At 40.6% G+C, this 17621-nt stretch overlaps 1 protein-coding gene across 28 annotated transcripts in view; it reads left to right on the top strand.

Moving 5' to 3' along the window:
• TBC1D1 (TBC1 domain family member 1) overlaps window positions 1–14594 on the top strand; it is a 177663-nt gene extending 163069 nt beyond the window's left edge. For 23 of the 28 annotated variants that reach the window (XM_008169957.4, XM_042843439.2, XM_065596984.1 and 20 more), the window contains 3 exons: window positions 6615–6784; window positions 12165–12335; window positions 13697–14594. In XM_008169957.4, the coding sequence (XP_008168179.2) occupies window positions 6615–6784; window positions 12165–12335; window positions 13697–13897 (542 nt within the window). In that variant the 3' untranslated portion in view covers window positions 13898–14594. Of the gene's footprint in view, window positions 1–6614; window positions 6785–11058; window positions 11226–12164; window positions 12336–13696 lie in introns of all 28 variants that reach the window. The other 5 variants (XR_010601514.1, XR_010601515.1, XR_006172851.2 and 2 more) reach the window with 1 other exon arrangement.
• Window positions 14595–17621: the final 3027 nt, after the last annotated feature.

Genomic DNA, 17621 nt, shown 5'->3' with positions numbered 1-17621 from the left:
CAACATGGTTTAGGCTGCTGTATCACTTTTTTGAAAATTGTTACCCATTGTCTGCATCCATGTAAATGTCCAGTTCTTAAAAAAAAAAAAAAAAAAATCCTATTAAGAACTTGGCCTCAATAATATCATGTGGCAATGAGTTCCGTATACTAACTTCATGTTACGTGAAAAGGTATTTATGTCCTTTTATCAGTTTTAAATGTTCTGCTTTTCTATTTCATTGAATGTTCCCATGATCTTATTCTTATGAGAATGAGCACTTCTATTTACCAGTCTACCTTCTCTATGCCCTTCATCATTCATATATCTTTAGCATGTCCTCTCATTTGTCTCCTCTCTTCCCAATCTTTTAAAGCTTTCTTTATATGGAAGTTGTTTCTGTGTCTCTAATCATTCTCATTTCCTATCTTGGTAAATAGATTTGAGGGATCAAGCATACACGGTGCAATGATTTACTCATGCATTAAAATGACCACTTTCCTAACCTTTTTAATCAGTCTCTTTTTCAATACAAAAGCAAATAATAAATATATGTTTAAAGGAGAATAGTCCTGTTCCTATTTAAGTCAATGCAAAATATGGAATTGGAAGATACCATGGTGATAAGGATGGAATAGATTATATAGATAAAATCTATATTTGCTGCATTTTTGATACACAGCTAGTTATGGTGAGCACAGCACCTAATCAAGGAACAAGGTTATGTTCTAAACAGGTTAGCCTCACAATAATCAATGTCTAACTGACAATAATTCTGTTCAGGAATGGAATGAAAATGAAAGTGTCATGCACTGAGTTTATAATCAGCATTCCTCTTTTCAATCATCCATGATTAACCGTATTATCAATTATCATGTTTCAGTATGCTCCTGTGTGAACTGCTTGACTGCAGATATACAAAAGACACATGCTTTTAGTTTATACCCAACCTAATACATTTGTGACTCCTCAATATATAGATTTGCATATCATGTATTTTGCTTTTAATTTGCCACTGGAAGATTATAGAGCTTTAAAAAGCAAAGAATTTACAGTGGAATAAAAGGTTGAGATAAGTAAATGATGTATGTGGAACTAGGGTCTTGTCACAGCAGAAGAGAATGTGAGACTAAAACCACCTCCTAAAAATCATTGTTGTTTCCCAGAAGCACAAGTCCAGCGTTGAAAGTCTCACAATATTTGGTGGCTTTCTTTAAACAGCAACTCCTGGAAGCATATGATTAGGTGAGAATCTTGAACTGAAACCTTTATAAAATGAAAGTTTCTCACCCTCAGCCATGCCAAAGGCTCAGAAACCTGAAGAAAGATAGAAACCTCAAACTTCTTTTTTAATTGTCACGATTTTAAGCCAATCTTATGATTTTTGAATGGTTGGAGTTGGCAATACTGCGCATAGTGCTGGGAACCAGGTAATTCCTACACAACTGGTCACTCAGTTTTGCACAACCTGACAGGTTTTGGTTTTATCTCTCATTTATTAGATTCCTAGGGAGGAAGAAAAAAAAGTTGAATTCTAGTGTCTCAAATGCAGACTAACCAGACAAACTGATTTACCTGCCAACTTTTGACTGTGCAGCCCATTCAATGGAAAGCTACTTACCCTACAGGAACTGAAGTTCTTTGAGAGGTGTTGTCCATATGCACTTTCCATTATAGGTGCATGGGCACCTCATTCCCTTGAGTCTGGAATCTTTGGCCAGCAGTATCCAGACAGTGTGCGTGCACCCTGAGTTCTCATGCTCTGCATCGAGGGCATATAAGAACAGAGTGCACCAGTGCTCCTCAGTTTCCTCTCAACTGCAGCATCTCAAGGATAAGGACCCTAAAGGTGAGGGGTGGTGGGTAAGTTGTGGAATGTGCATGTAGACAACACATCTCGAAGAACTCCTGTTACTGTACAGGTAAATAACTTCCCATTCTCCTTCGCATGGTTGTCCATATGCACATTCCAGTATTGCTTACTCCCAGGCAGTAACCTCAGAGTCTCCGCTTTGACCACTTCATACTGAAAGCTATTAAAAATATCAAAACTATTAACTACTCAGTAGAAATTAGCTGGCAGTCGCACAGACTGCAAGCTCCCTCTCAAAGCCAGAAGCACTGAGGAGCACTGATGCACTCTGCCCTTACATGCCCTTGATGCAGAGCATGAGGATTCTCAGGGCGCATGCACACTGCCTGGTCCTACTGGGTAAAGACTAGGGTGCATGCCAGGATACTGCTGGCTAAAGACTCTGGACTGAAGTGCATGAGGCACATGTGCACCAATAGTGGACAGGCCACTGACTCCTGCAACCCAATTGCTATGTAATAATGTAGTAGTTAAAGGTGCAATGCGTTTAGACTACCTTAGAGCCCACTGTCTTCCGAAGGCTATACTCCAGTGTATTAAAGCCATAGGTTATAAAGAAGTTCTGGCGTTACAAAGCTGTGTTATGCTAGAAAGTAGCAAAATTGCCTTTTTCCTTTTTTCTCCATCTGTCCAAACTTTCAACACTTCAGAATAGAAGGTCATGTGAGGGTACTGCAAAACAAAGGTTCTCTAAAACCTCCTATTTACTTAGTGGTGGAGGAGACTTGGAAGAACAACATTTATTCTGTTCCAAGATTGTAGATAACTTGATTTTAAATCCTGATGTCTGCCAGTCACGCTGACGTTAATTTGGATGCCTACATTGCATTGTCGCTGGCTTGCAGCCCACTTACAGCAAGCCTTAGGGATGGATAAGCTCCTAAAACAAATGGGCCTTTGTTCACTGCTCACTATTTTATATACGAGTGAGGGATTTCAGAAGTATATAATCAATCCAGCTCATACCTTAATACTGAATAGGTCACTTTGAGTTAATCTGCATCTTTTCTAGGGGCAGGTGTTGGGTCATGTAGATGTATTATTCTCTGCTTAATTAGGTTCTGCTTTGTACTTCATCTTTCTTGATTCTTGCTTAGTGTTCGCTATATTAATATTAAATACTGTAGATTTCCTTAAAGAGCAATGTCCTGTATTTTTGAAGTTTATCTCGGTGGTTTGAGCATTGGCCTGCTAAACCCAGGGTTGTGAGCTCAATCCTTGAGTGGGCCATTTAGGGAACTGGGGGGGGGGGGGGAACTGTCTGGGGATTTGTCCTGCTTTGAGCAGGGGGTTGGACTAGATGATCTCCTGAGGTCCCTTCCCACCCTGATATTCTATGATTTCTATAGACATATGAAGACAGATGCTCACTTTCCATTACATCTTTCAGAGCAGCCCTGCCTCTTATAGAATGTACTGAATTGGAACTGGAGCTGTTTGCACTGTTTTTAGGATGACGGGGGCAGAAATATAAGATTTATTATCAGTTATTGCATCTGCTTTATGCTCTTTCTGTCCCTCTGTGAGAGCGAGATGAATACAGGAAAGGAGTGAAATGAGTTATGACTTCAGGGTAAAGTCAAGGAACTGTAGGGGGAAACTTTCATTCTGATCCAAGCTTCTAAGGGGAGAATATTTGTACAGAGAAATGTAGTCAGCAAGTGTTTTCTTATGTTCTTTGCTGCACTGGAGAGACTTGTGGTTTTGACATCAGCATTTTCCCTCATTGCTCAGTTTCTTCTTCTATTTGATCATGAAGTCCTAATGTGTTTGGCATCAGCCTATTACCATATAAGTTATTGTGATGCTACCAGTTCAGCAGCATGACTTCATTTGCAGGTTCAAGTAGAAGGAAGAGAGATAGAAAGCCTTTGTATAAACACAGATATATTTGGTAATTAGCAAACCTGAACTGAAAACAAAAATCCACTTACCCTCCATATGGTTTCCTTCTCCCCTTAATAACTTTTTGTAATATACTGAATACTTCCTCCTGTATGAAAGTCGCTCTTTAAAACCCAGAGCAGATTTTGAGGTCTAGTAGCAAGAGAGTCTATGGAGGAAAAGAGCTTTTTGTATCTCCCCTGGCCAGATGGATTGTGAGTGGTATCGTTGGCTGCTGCAGGGTTGCGCTCATGTATTTCCTGTCTCTGTAAAGACCTGTGCTAGATTGTAGGCTGTTTGTAAAGGAAAAAGGAAGAGATGGAAAGGAAGTTAATGCTGAAAGGTAGCTAGATACTGTGGCTGCACTGTGCTGAATGTGTACCAGGATGCTGTCTTTATGGGGCCACCTGCAGCATTAATACACAGCCTACAGTAGTGAGCTATCAAGATACACTACAAATGTGATTACTAGTGTGGCTTGTTAGGATATTAATATGTTTATCAGATACTTATATTAAAAAGCAAATAAACCAGATGCTGTTAGAAAACTGATTTCTTTAACTCAAGTCCCATATGCAGTGTGGTATGTTTTTCCTAACGCAGTTTTCCACTTCCCTCCAGTAGGTAAGAAATAGGGCTGAAGAAAGATTACACTCAGTCCTTATAATTAAAGTGTAGGTACCTACTGATTTATTAAAGTTCTTTAATTTATAATCCCATTCAATCTCAGAACTGACAGCTGAACAAAAAATTCTGCTGCTTCCATTTACTTCCTCATAGAGTTCTCATGACCCCCTTCAGAAAACATAACACATACAAGAAGAAGTAACACTGTCCAATTTCACTGCATTGCCTAGCTTATACATAGCTTAAATATGTACTGGATGTCTCGGGTGATAACTCACCAACCAGTAGGGTGACCAGATGTCCCGATTTTATAGGGACAGTTCCGATTTTTGGGTCTTTTTCTTATATAGGCTCCTATTACTCCCCACCCCCGTCCTCATTTTTCACATTTGCTGTCTGGTCACCCTACCAACCAGGGCAATTGATCTAGCTAGTGAAACACACTATTGTCACTTAAATAATTGAATAATAATGGTCCTTATGTATTGTGATGGGTTCCCCCTGGGGTGCCACCTGGAACTGGGGGTACCACTGAGCCCACCTGACCCACCAGCCTGGGCTCCCTTTACACTATATTGCTGTGACAGGCTCTCAATCTCCCTCCAGCACACGTACAGGTAGGGACACACCCAGCTGCAGTTACACAGAGATGCTGAGATCAGCTCTTCAAGGGAAGGCTCAGCTAAGGCACCTCCCAGTTCCTAAGGCACGCACTCACCTCTGGAGTGTAAACCCAAAATTGTACCGTCTTGTGTTGCACAGGGAACTGTACAGTATAAGCTCATGAAATTAGCCCCCTCCCTCAATGTGGAAAGGAATATACACAGCTTTCTGCCCCAACTAATAACTCCTGCACTGGTTTTAGACAAAACAAAAACAAGTTTATTAACTACAAAAGATAGATTCTAAGTTATTATAAGGATAGCAAACAGATCAAAGCAGATTACCTAGCAAATAAAACAAAAACATAATCTAAGCTTAATATACTAAAGAAATTGGATATGAGTAGCAAATTCTCATCCTAAATGATGATTTAAGCTGGCTGGGGGCTCTTAAGGGCATGCTTCACTTGCTTGCAGCTTAAAACCCCAGGTATTCCTTTCACAGGCTAGAAATCCCTCTAGCCTGGGTTCAGCCCTTCTCCCCCAGTTCAGTCCTTTTTTCTCAGGTGTTTCTAAGCATCTGCTTTGGGTGGGGAGTCAGTGAAGAGCCACGTGATGTCACTCCCCTTAAATAGCTTTTGCATATGGCAGGAACTCTTTGTCTCCAACTTTAGTTCCCATGCCTTTCAGTGGAAACACACTGGTATTCCAAGATGGAGTCCAGTACCAGGTGACTTGGTCACATGTCCCTGTAGGGTCATAACAGCCATGAGTCAGAGGCTGTTTATAGCGTTCTCAGGAAAGCTCCCTGGTGGGAGATTAGCATCTTCTAAGACCTAATGGCCCTTCCCAGCCAGCCATCTAGACTGATTGCCTTCTGCCTACTGGGCATTCCCGAGGTGTAAACACATTTGTAATAGGTGCATAGGCAATATTCCTAACTTCAGATACCAAAATGATACACGCATACAAATAGGATAATCATATTCAGTGAATCATAACCTTTTCAATGATATCTTAGATGACCCCTCTTGCATAAAATACATCATAGTTATGCCATAATCATATCATAATAATATTGCTATGAAGAATATGGGGCATAATGCCACATGTATATTAATGCTTTAGAAAAAATCACAGCCCACTACACAACGCATGCATGTGTGGACACACGCACATTCACTCTCTCTTACATGTGGCTATTTGTACACTATTTCGACAGAACAGGAGAAGGAACTCCTTTACATAGCATTGCTCAGTTCATGCCCTTGAAGCATATGACTTAGCTAGCATAGCTGAAAATACAGTTCCTACATAAAATATATGTATATATGATCCTTTCAAAAATCCCACACACTGTGTGTCTTATTGACTTCCTGTGATGCAGATTCCATGGATTAAAGAAATGTTTCTTTTTCAGTGTAAAACTTTTACAAAAGTTCCGTTTCCCCTCTCAGTGTAAGGTACTATTAAAAAAAAATGTTTAACTAGAAAACACAATTACAAAAATGCCTGATTGGTGAATATTTCTAGTCTCTTGATCTCTATAGTATATAAAGGTGTTATACTTTGGAAATGTTACTGTTGTATTATTCTTATCAAAAGATGTGCTTGTTTTATATACTAATGGTTTTTCTTTGTTTTCACAGATATGCTCTTTCTTCAGGGATCAGAGGTTATATTTAAAGTGGCTTTAAGCCTGTTGGGAAGTCACAAACCCTTGATTCTGCAACATGAGAACTTAGAAACCATAGTGGATTTTATTAAAAACACTCTCCCAAACCTGGGCTTGGTACAGATGGAAAAGACCATTAATCAAGTATGAGACAATCTGAACATTTACCTATTATCAAGAGAAATGATGTTCTTATTAGCAGAAGTTAGGAGCAGTAGTATTCTTTTGTAAAATCACAGTGGAGAAAAGTGCTTGTGGTATTCCTAGTTGAGAATAGGTTACTAATTGTAGTTTGGAATATGTTAAAGAAGCTTTCGAACCATATTACTTATACAGTACCTGGGCATCCTTACATATTAGTTAGTCATCATTAATTACATTAATTACATTTACAGTTCTGATTTTTACTAAGTGTATTTAATTGATTTTCATTTTGTTGGCAATAATACTGTATCCTAGATACAGTGCATTCTACAGGTTAGGCAATAAGGTGGGTTGAATGACTACTATGCTTATCCATTTCCAGAGTCTGATTCTCTACATCTAATTTCAGAAGAAAAAAATAGTTTTACAAGAGCCTCGTGCACGTTAACTTTTCTTACCCACGCCATAGACTTCTCTTTGTTGATGATGTCTGCTCTGCCAAGTTGTATGATGCAAGTTTGTTAATACGTAGCAAAATGCTGTGGAACATCAAACTTATCTTCCAGGCAGAGGAGATGGGATGGTGCACTCTCCTGCATTCAGTCATAGTACTGGGAAACATTGAGTCATCCCTCAAGATGGCAGTTATTCCATTGGGGAGAGAAATGATGAAACACTACTGTGATTAAAACGTGGTTCTAACGGATGCACAGTGTAATCTCATTTATCCAAATCTCTTCCTTGTCCCTCAGTGTGAGGTACATGCTACAGAGGGCATCTATCTCATGCTGGGACAAGGAAGGGATTGGGATAATGCGGAGGTCTGGATAACAGAGAAAAGACCCACAGTCAGCATTGCGAAGAGGAGGACGAGACCCCAGGTGCAGAGGAGGCCACCCTGCTGCTGAATGGCTCCTGTGGCAGCCAGGGAGACCTCTGCAGCCTCGCTGTCACAGGAGTGAGGGAGCAGGGTCATGACAGCAGAGCTGCAGAGTTCTCCCTGCACTGCTGCAGGACCAGTGACACCTGATCCCAGAAGATTCCGGGGGATGGTAGGGTGGCTGTGGTTCTGGCAGGATAGAGCAGAGACCACTCCCCCTAGCCTGGACTGCAAGGAGGAGTACCTGGTGGCCACCCCACTGCTGAACGGCTCCTGCCCTGTCAATTATCCGAAATCCCGATTATATGTCGCCCAGGATGTTTGAATAATCGGGAGTATACTGTATTTGTGGGTCTGTAAAGAACATGGATAACCCGTGTTTGCAGTGGTCTGCATACAGACCCTATTACCCTGAAAATGACCTGCCCATGACAACTGATTCACAGTGAGGGGAAATACAGACAGCAAGTATTGCTATTTTATTATCTGCATTGCTGTAGTGCCTAAATGCCCTAATCATGGACCAGGATCTCCTTGTGCCAGATGCTGTACAAACACAGAACAGAAATGTGGTGACTTTTTCCCCTTTCCTTTCCCCAAAGCATGGTGAGGTTCACTCTGCAGTTGGAGCTGCATTTGCCTGTCCACAGATAGCCGTGGGGGTGAGAAGTGAGAGTGGGCTTCAAACCAGAAGGATCCATGGTGAAAGCACTACAACCCTGCAGAATGGCCTTGGGGGAATGGCTTTCCATTTGCTTGCAGCAATGCTCCTCTAAAACAAACAGGCTCATTAAACTAGCTAAGGATTTTTCCCAACAGTTAATATCAGAGGAAGGTGGGCAAAATTAGAGGGGATTGGTGTCTAAGGGGGAAGGACATTAACAGTGTTGGTACTCTCCAGAGGGGTAGATTATGTACAGTGCACAAAAGCCAGAGTGCAGGGTTGTACAGAGAGACCTATGCCTAGGTGAGCTGAGGGAAACTGCTAGGTCTGAGCAGAAGCGACGGGGTATTTTGCCCCGCGTTCAAACTGCTCTAGTTTCAGAGCAGGCAGGTAAAATGACCTGAGGACTGAATAGCTGCTTTCCTTTGATAAGGACTGCTGCTAGAGAGAGCAGCTGATTGATCGCAGATTCTACAAGGCTACAAGGCAACTCCGTATCCTCCCACCTCCCCCAACTGGAGCCTGTGGCTTCTATGCCATAACTTGCCCTAAGTTTGTTAGCTTTTTAGGTGAAATTTTTGATTTGCCTAATGTTCTGTCCTTTTGGAGTTGATGCTTTGGTTATGACAGCAGGGACTTCCCTCCCCCCTCTGAGTGCAAAGGAGTTTGGAAGACAGCGGTCATGACAAAACTAATAGTTTGCTTTGCTGAATTGCATAGGTTGATTCTGAAAGTCACAACTGTGTATTTTCTACTGAATCTTTCATTTTCATAGAAAATGGAAATCCCATACATGCAAATGAAAAATAGGAAGAATAGTAAGCGGCCAATGAGGCTCCCTCAGGAGCTCTTTAATGACCTGAAAATCAAAAAGAAATCTTACAAAAAGTGGAAATGTGGACAAATTGCTACAGATGAGTACAAAAGATAGCAAAAGCATATAAGGACAAAATCAGAAAGGCTAAGGCACAACATGAGTTATACCTTGCAAGGGACATAAAAAGCAATAAGAAGAGGTTCCATAAATACATTGGGAGCAAGGAAAAGCTGAAGGAAAGTGTAGGTCCTCTACTTAGTGGGGAAGGAGAGCTAATGGATGCCATCAAGAAAGCTGAGGTGTTCAATTCCTATTTTTCTTCAGTCTTTACTAAAAAGGTAAATTGTGACCAGATTCTTAACAAAGGGGAAGGAACACAAGCCAAAATAGGGAAAGAAAAAGTTAAAGAATATTTAGATAAGTTAGATGTATACATCTAACAGCAGAGGCTTATGAAATTCACCCTAGAGTACTTAACAAACTAGCCAATTCAATCTCAGAACCTTTAGCGATTATCTTCAAGATCTCATGGGTGATGGGTGAGGTCCCAGAGGACTGAAGAAGGGCAAACATAGTAACTTCCCTTTTTTAAAGGGAACAAAGAAGTTCCAGGGAATTCTAGACCAGTCAACCAAACATAGATACATGGAAAGATACTGGAACAAGTTATTAAACAACCAATTTGTAAACATCTAGAGGATAATAGGATAATAAGTAATAGCCAACATGTATTTGTCAAGAACAATTCATGCCAAACCAACCTCACATCCTTCTTTGACAGGGTTACTAGTCTAGTGGATCAGGGGAAACTGTAGATGTGATATATCTTGATTTTAGTAAGGTTTTTACAGACCCACATGACATTCTCATAAGCAAACTAGGAGAAGTTGTCTAGATGAAATTACTGTAAGATGGGTTGAAAGACCATATTCAAATAGTAGTTATCAATGGTTCACTGTCAAACTGGGAGGCTATATCTAGTGGGTCCAGCATAGATCTGGCCTTGGCCCGATACTATTCAATATTTTCATTAATGACTTGGATAATGGAGTGGAGAGTACACTTATAAAATTTGCAGATAACACCAAGCTGGGAGGGGTTGCAAGCACCAGGGAGGATAGGATTAGAATTCAAAATGACCTTGATAAATTGTAGAATTGGTCTGAAATCAACAAGATGAGATTCAATAAAGTATTACATTTAGGGAGGAAAAATCAAATGCACAACTATAAAATGGGGAATAACTGCCTGGGCAGCAGTACTGATCAAAAGGATCTGGGGGTTATAGTGGGTCACAAATTGAATATGAGTCAACAGTGTGATGCACCTTCTAAAAAGGTTAAGATAATTCTGAGGTATGTTAACAGAAGTGTCATATGTAAGTCATGGGAGGTACTTGTCCTGCTCCACTCAGCACTGGTGAGGCCTCAGTTGGAGTACTGTGTCCAGTTCTGGGTGCCACGCTTTAGGAAAGATGTGGACAAATTGGAGAGAGTCCAGAGGAGAGCAGCAAAAATGTTAAAAGTTTTAAAACCTGACCTGTACATTTAAAAAAAACCTGGTTTGTTTAGTCTTGGGAAAAGAAGAGGGGGGGGGGGGAAGACCTATAACAATCTTCAAATATGTTAAGGGCTGCTATTAAGAAGATGGTGTCAGGGATAATCTATGTATTCTCGGTCCTGTTTCTTGAGGTCCCCTCTAATCTTATGTTTCTGTGATTTACTTGTACCTAAACTATGTTTGAGATCCAGTCTTTAATGTTCAGAAGCCCAAACATTTACACTCATGCTGCAGTAAAACTATTAGGGATCATTTTTATGGTGTGATTAATAAACAGGTAATATGAATTTTAAGATTGTTACAGTCATTTTATTATATAGCTGATATCTTCTTAAATTATATCCCTCCTGTAGCAATGAAAACTTTACCCCTTGAGTCCCAAAGCAAAGGAGGGAAACGGGCAATATTTCTCATTACTTCAATGAGTATCTCAGATGGGAATTGACTTTTGACTCCTTTCCAAGAGAAATATGATACAAGAAGTTAAAATAAGGAACAATGATTAACTTCCGTACTTGGGGTATTTTCCTATTGTATCTTTATTGAGTGACTCAAGTTTAGTTTTCCATTCGTTTCTGTGATTTGACATTTGTGTCATTCTCATTTCATCTTTTCATTGCATTCTGTGAGGTACTTCAGGGGCCTTAGAGTAATACGGTCTACCACTTAGCTTTCCTGGAAAATTGGAAAGCAGATATACTAAGACCACAAGCAGGGGGGAGAACATTACAGTATTTCTTTCCTCTGGCTCTCTCTCGATGTACTTTGCTTTATTTGTCTGCCTTTAAAGTATAAGGTCTCTTGAGCAGGGTGTGGCTCAATATTTGTCTTGATACAGTCTGAGGGTACTGTCAATGATTAACAGCTAGTGATTAAAAATAGAATTCTGCTCCAACATGGTTTAATGTTTCCTCTATTAAATTTTTTGAAGTAATGATAGAATTTTAATATTTTTTCAGACACTAAAAATGTTATTATATAACAAGATCAGAAATAGGTGAAGTAGTTTGCACGCAGTACTTTTCATGTGAAGCTTTTACAGTGCTATATGAAGGTAGACAGGTATTATCCACATTTTACATGTGTGGTGGCTGAGGCACAAAGGGGTTTGAGCTACAGTTTTCAAAAGTGACACCTAAATTTGGGTACCTCCATTTTTGGATGCCCAACTTGACTTAAGTTTGGTACCTAAAAATGGAAACACCTAAAACGGTGGCCACTTTTTGGAAACTTTGGTGTAAGTGACCTCTCAAAGTCATACAACAAGTTAATGTCAGAATTTGAAATGAACTCATGTCTGACTCCCGTGCGTGTCCTCTACCCATTGGACATCACTGCCTCAAGACTATGGGACATAAGCTAGAAAAGTACTCTACACCCTAAAAATAAACCAACAGAATTTTTATGCATTTGATTCTCTTGATCTTCATAACATCTAATACCGATATGTATATAACAGGTGTTTGAAATGGATATCGCCAAGCAGTTGCAAGCTTACGAAGTTGAATATCACGTGCTTCAGGATGAGTTGATAGATTCGTCTCTCAATGACAATCAGAGAATGGATAAGTTGGAAAAGGCAAACACTAGTTTGAGAAAACAGAACTTTGATCTACTGGAGGAGTTGCAGGTACTGTTTATATTTCCAGCTAACGAGCCATTGAACCATTGTTTGTACATATTTTCAGAAGAGACCATTGTATAGAGGAGACGTGGGCCAGATTTGATCCAGGTTAAGGCATAACTGAAATTACTGACTTCAGTATTTCCTATTTACAGTTGGTACCAGGTGGACTTACCAGTATTTAAAACCTTTTAAGTTTGTCTTGAGCAGAGGTTCCTGAATGTAGGGCTTACTGGTGGCCTGTGGAAAGCTGGCTGGGGTCACATGATGCTGGCTCACTTCAGTTAATGTAATTTAGCAGCTGGAGAAGACAGCTGAAGATACATTAATGCAGTCTTAACATCATTTTCGCATTTAAGCAATTGCTGTAGTCAGGCAGTCACAAATGGGAGAGATGTCTATGAGACGCATTCTCTATTAAGGGGCGATCCTTGTTATGAGAAAATTTGAGAACCCATGATCCAGGATGATGAGAAAGACATGAAATAGTACATCTTGGATGTCCAGAATCTGCCCTCAGTCCATTCAGTCTGCAGTTGTGTCAGTGGCTGCTTCAAAACTTGCCCTCTGAGGGATGAGAGACACAAGGCAGGTCTTCAGAGATGGTACAGTTGGTCTCTGAAGGAGCTGATCCACTCTGAACTCCTCAGGGCTCCTTCTTTCTGTCTGATTTGCAAAGAAACATGTTAATACAACTTCTGAGTACATGGGTAGTTTAAAGGGAATATGGGGGTAAGAGATGGGCTCTATATTTAGATTTTCAAGCTTCTTGGATCAAAAACAAAAACTTGGAAGCTAGATGACAGAGTAGGTAAGATGGAATACAGGCCTTTGGATGCTTATTCAAATCCTACTCAGCTTGGTTTGTTCCCTCAATCGTTGGCAGACACATTTTTTCCTTCTGAGTCATGAACGTTTCTGCACCTTGATACCTATGGAGTGTAGTTTTGTAGTGAGTAGAGCCCTGGATTAATAGTGATGCTATCTTTAATTAAAAGGTGGCAGCTAATAAATATAAAGATCTATTAGCTAATTATTTGTAGATTTAACTTTTAATCTGCTCTGTGGTATATTCTAGGTTTAATCATACTAGAGCCTAAACAATAAAGATTAGAGAGAGAAAGAGAAAAAAAATGGATTGTTGTCTGTAGACAATGCTATTTATAAGTAATACTAGGTTTGTGGAAGTAGCGGTACTTACGCTTTAATTCAGTGTGTGTTTTCTACATAATTAGAAGATCTGTTGCAAACATGACATATCTCAGTAGGACTTTTTAAAAGTCTGAAGGACTGAGGAGAACTCTGTCTGTAAGGTACACTGGTTTCACAGTTTTTTAGGAAATTCTTGTTTTCTTTTTCCCCTTAAGGTGGCAAATGGAAAGATCCAAAACCTAGAAGCTACAGTAGAATTTTTACTGAACAACGAGAGCAAATTGAAGCAATCCATTCTCACTTTAGAGCTGGAGAGGAAAGCTTTGCTGCAGACAGTGGAAGATCTACGTACGCAGACAGGCAGCCCAGGTGGAAAACATCTACTTACCAGGCAAGAGTGCATGGATGCCAACTGACAGCTGCAATTGTAATGGAGCAGACAAGTTCCACAAAGAGAAAGGGAAGAACTGTTTTTTACTGTCATCATTGGGATTTGACACTGTCTTCTTAGCATTGTCCATGCCTTACTGTAGCCGAGTGAGGGAATGGGAGTGTCTGCAAAAATATGAGAAGCACGTTTCTCAGGGAGGAGAGACTCTTGCTTGTTAACTTATAGAATTCTTGTAAACTATAAAATATGCAATATAATGATGGGCAGGAATAAATAACTAAATAACATATGTACACTCCAGATACAATGTACTGTAAATATCTGCGGTCATGGACTCTTCCATAAGTGCTTCTAAACCTAAGTGCTTCATATTGGTTACGTGTGTTCCTTTTTCTATTAGAAAACTCCACGTTTAATAGGTGTCCTGTAAAAGGCTGGAGAATTACATCAGTGAAGAGCTTTTGAACTGACTCTGTCTTTTTGGGACTACAAAGTATTAGCATTCACGGATAGGTTTGCGATCATACTCGATAGATTCTGAGGGTGTAATTCTCCTGTGGCTTGGCTGGGTTCCACTAATCATGTTATTAAGGCCCCTGATAACTGCTTTGTGTGCTTAAAGGTGTTAACTTAGTGGACCCTGGAGAGCTGGACTTGGTTGTACGTAACTATAATTGTGAAGCATTTTGCCATCAGTCTTTATAAAACATACTGTTTTAATACGTTTTGTTTTGACATCCATTGTTTTAGTACTGTTGATGGACATGATCTGATAAATGTATCATTGAAGGTAACTGCATTTTACTTTTTCAACAGAATACACTGACATTGTCATGGCGGAGTCTGTCACTCTCACAGCATTGTAGTGGATTTATCATCATGCCTAAAGGCGTCATTTTATTTATTTCTGATCTGCTGTGTGATGTCAGCCTCTTTCGGGGAACTGAATGCCTGCTGATTTTTAGTTTAGTTTGGTACTCGGTGCCCATCCACCCTTTGGAGAAGAACAATATTTAAGACTCTTTCTCTGAAATGGTGGAGGCACTTCAAAGCTTGATTTTGTGCCAGACATACTTACACTGCTTTATAAAGGATATTGGGCTAAAGTATGAATTAGGACCACGGCCTATTTACAATGCCTCTTTTGAGGAAGATTACACATTTTAAAAAGCTCACTTTTCTGGAAAAGACAATGAAAGTAGTTTTCCGGCCAGTTAAAGCACCACTGTTTCAACTACAGGTGCAATAATATCCAAGGAGATCCAGTTAACTTGGTGTTTAATTAGACCAAATAGTATCACAAATTTGTTCTTCCCCAAACTCAGTGTTACAGGTATCAACTTGTTGCTATAGTGGAGATTAGTATTTCAGATGTGAGTTTCCTAAATTGTCAATTTCTTATTCTTAAAATTTTAGGGCACATTTATTTCTCTAATCCACAATGTGGTGGAAGATCTTTTACTTCATGCATGTTTCTCTATGGTACATTCTGCTTACAGCTGTAATGTGCATTCTGGTGCGAATCCAATACTAGCATGTGGATTAAAGTGGAGAATTTGCTCTTTAATTTCCAAATTACAGATTGATTCTTGTAATTTCTTAGATGTGGCTGGTTCTCCAAATCCACATTGTTTGCTTAGAGTCTAAATTCCATACAAGCCAGACATTACAAATCTGTTTACCTCTTGTGTTGTTGTTTTTTTGAATTGAGAAACCATACAGAAGCTCACACTTCACATTTTAAAATCTCTTTACATCGTACCCTTTTACAGTTTGAGGGCTAAGTTATGTTGCATTTGGACATCTAGGGGCCATTACTCATACACTGGCTTTTTACATTAAACAAAAGAGCAACAGAGAAAAGTTAGTGATCCATGCCAAAATTTGTTTGCACGTTTTGTTGCATCTAAGAACAAAAACAAAATTTTCTGTGTGATAGTTCAGAAGCTAATATGTTAAGAGTTTCCCTGAGATCACAGTATCATTTTTAAATAGTTATTAATGAAAACTGATGGACATCAAACTTTTTTAGACACACTAAGAACCCCAGTTGTGAACTTGGACCTGCGTCTGTATCTCTTGGCTCAGGATGTATATTTTTGGTATGACTCAAATTGTGCAGTAATTTGGCTCATGTTCTGCTTCTCTCCCAGTGTAAGTGGAGGAAAGCCTCTGGCCCAACGACTTTTTCAAGAATTTATTTTCCTTCAGACAATATGATGCTGAGTTGAAAGGGGTCTAGAACAACTGTTCCCAGAGGAGAGTGTGGTTAGTAGGTAGGCATCCATTTTCAGTCTCAAGTGTCCACATGTTTGTGACAGTTTGATTTTGCCAAGAAGCAGAGCTTTCCAGGGTGAAACCTGTCCATGTACAAATGCACCAGATTTTGCTAAAGTGGCAAATAGCATACCTGACTGACACACTGAGGCCCAGGCCATCCCCAGCACAGGATCTGAGCATTAATGGGACAACTGCATTAGGATCTCCCTTGCTTACATGGAATCAGATGAGCGTGCTGTTTCTGTGGGATCATTTTCCTGCCTCTTCTGCCCTGTGCCACTAGATCTCAAGGGGGGGCAGGAAGGAAGAACATGGAGTAAAGGAGGTGCCCTGCTCCAAGTCACCAACCCTTGCAAAGCCCAGGCGTTTCCATGCAGAAATGAGAGAGAAGTAATACAGCTTGGTGCTGTATGACACCCCTGACACACACCTTCAGGTCCCCTCTGCTTCTGGGGACTCTACCAATAGCAGTATAGTTCTGTGTTGCCAGGTGAAGAGGATCCTGAACTATCCCCACAGGCCGGTTGCTGTATCAGAACAGAAGGCATCTCCCTTACCTGTAGTTAAGAGATACTAGCGAGTTGGAAACCCATAAATCCATGTCCTAGCCTCCAAAAGGGAAAACTCCTCCCTCCCGAGGGAACAGTCTGAGGAAAGCTGCAAGTTGAAGCTCACAGAATTTTCTCCCCCTTGCCTCTCCCACAGGTGATTAGTCTCTTCCCTCCCCCCCCCCCCACCCCGATGGTGCACAGAAAAGGGGGAGAAAAAAGAAAGGGGGAAAAAGAGAACGACTTCCGAGGATTCCCCAGGAGATGGTCCCAAGAGTTCATTTTCATGCACAACTTGCGCCTTACGGGATGCTCTGCTGTGCTCGTTCTGTGACTAATATAAGGGTGCTGATGACGCACACTAGCGTACCAGCTCAGAGATGCACTGTGAACAGGAGAGGGTGTCAGCTAGTGCAGAAGAGAGACTTGGCCTGTAATGTGGCTAATCATGCCGTCTGTGACAAGAAAGAATCTGCTCCACTAGTGCTTTGCAGTCAACAGTGCCCCGTGGACTGCGGAGCTGGTCTGGCAGGTGGAATGCCACCCTGCAATAGCAGGCTTTCTTTTCCTTGTCCAGCATCTGAGAACATGCCGCTGCCCTCATTGCTGGCTCGTTGGCATGTCAATACCTTGGCCCATTTATTTTTAAGAGATGATTATATAGAACCTGAGAATAATGACACAGCGCCCATCATCTGAGGAGGTCGATGCACTTTACAAAGGTGGGTAAGCATTATGATTCCCCTTTAATACAGAGTGAGGAAGTGAGTCAAAAAGGAGTTGAGAGACTTGTCACAGGTTGCACAATGTGTTAGTGGTAGCTGGCACTAAAATCCAGGTCTTCTGAGTCCCAGACCTGCGCTCTCAAACACTAAATAATTCTGCCCCTCGTTGGTTACTGCAAAATCTCTGGCTTTCTCT

This window comes from Chrysemys picta, chromosome 5 (genome assembly GCF_011386835.1).
Source record: "Chrysemys picta bellii isolate R12L10 chromosome 5, ASM1138683v2, whole genome shotgun sequence".
NCBI lineage: Eukaryota > Metazoa > Chordata > Testudines > Emydidae > Chrysemys > Chrysemys picta.
The sequence above is the reverse complement of the archived record's forward strand: the minus strand, read 5'-3'. Positions and strand labels throughout refer to the sequence as shown.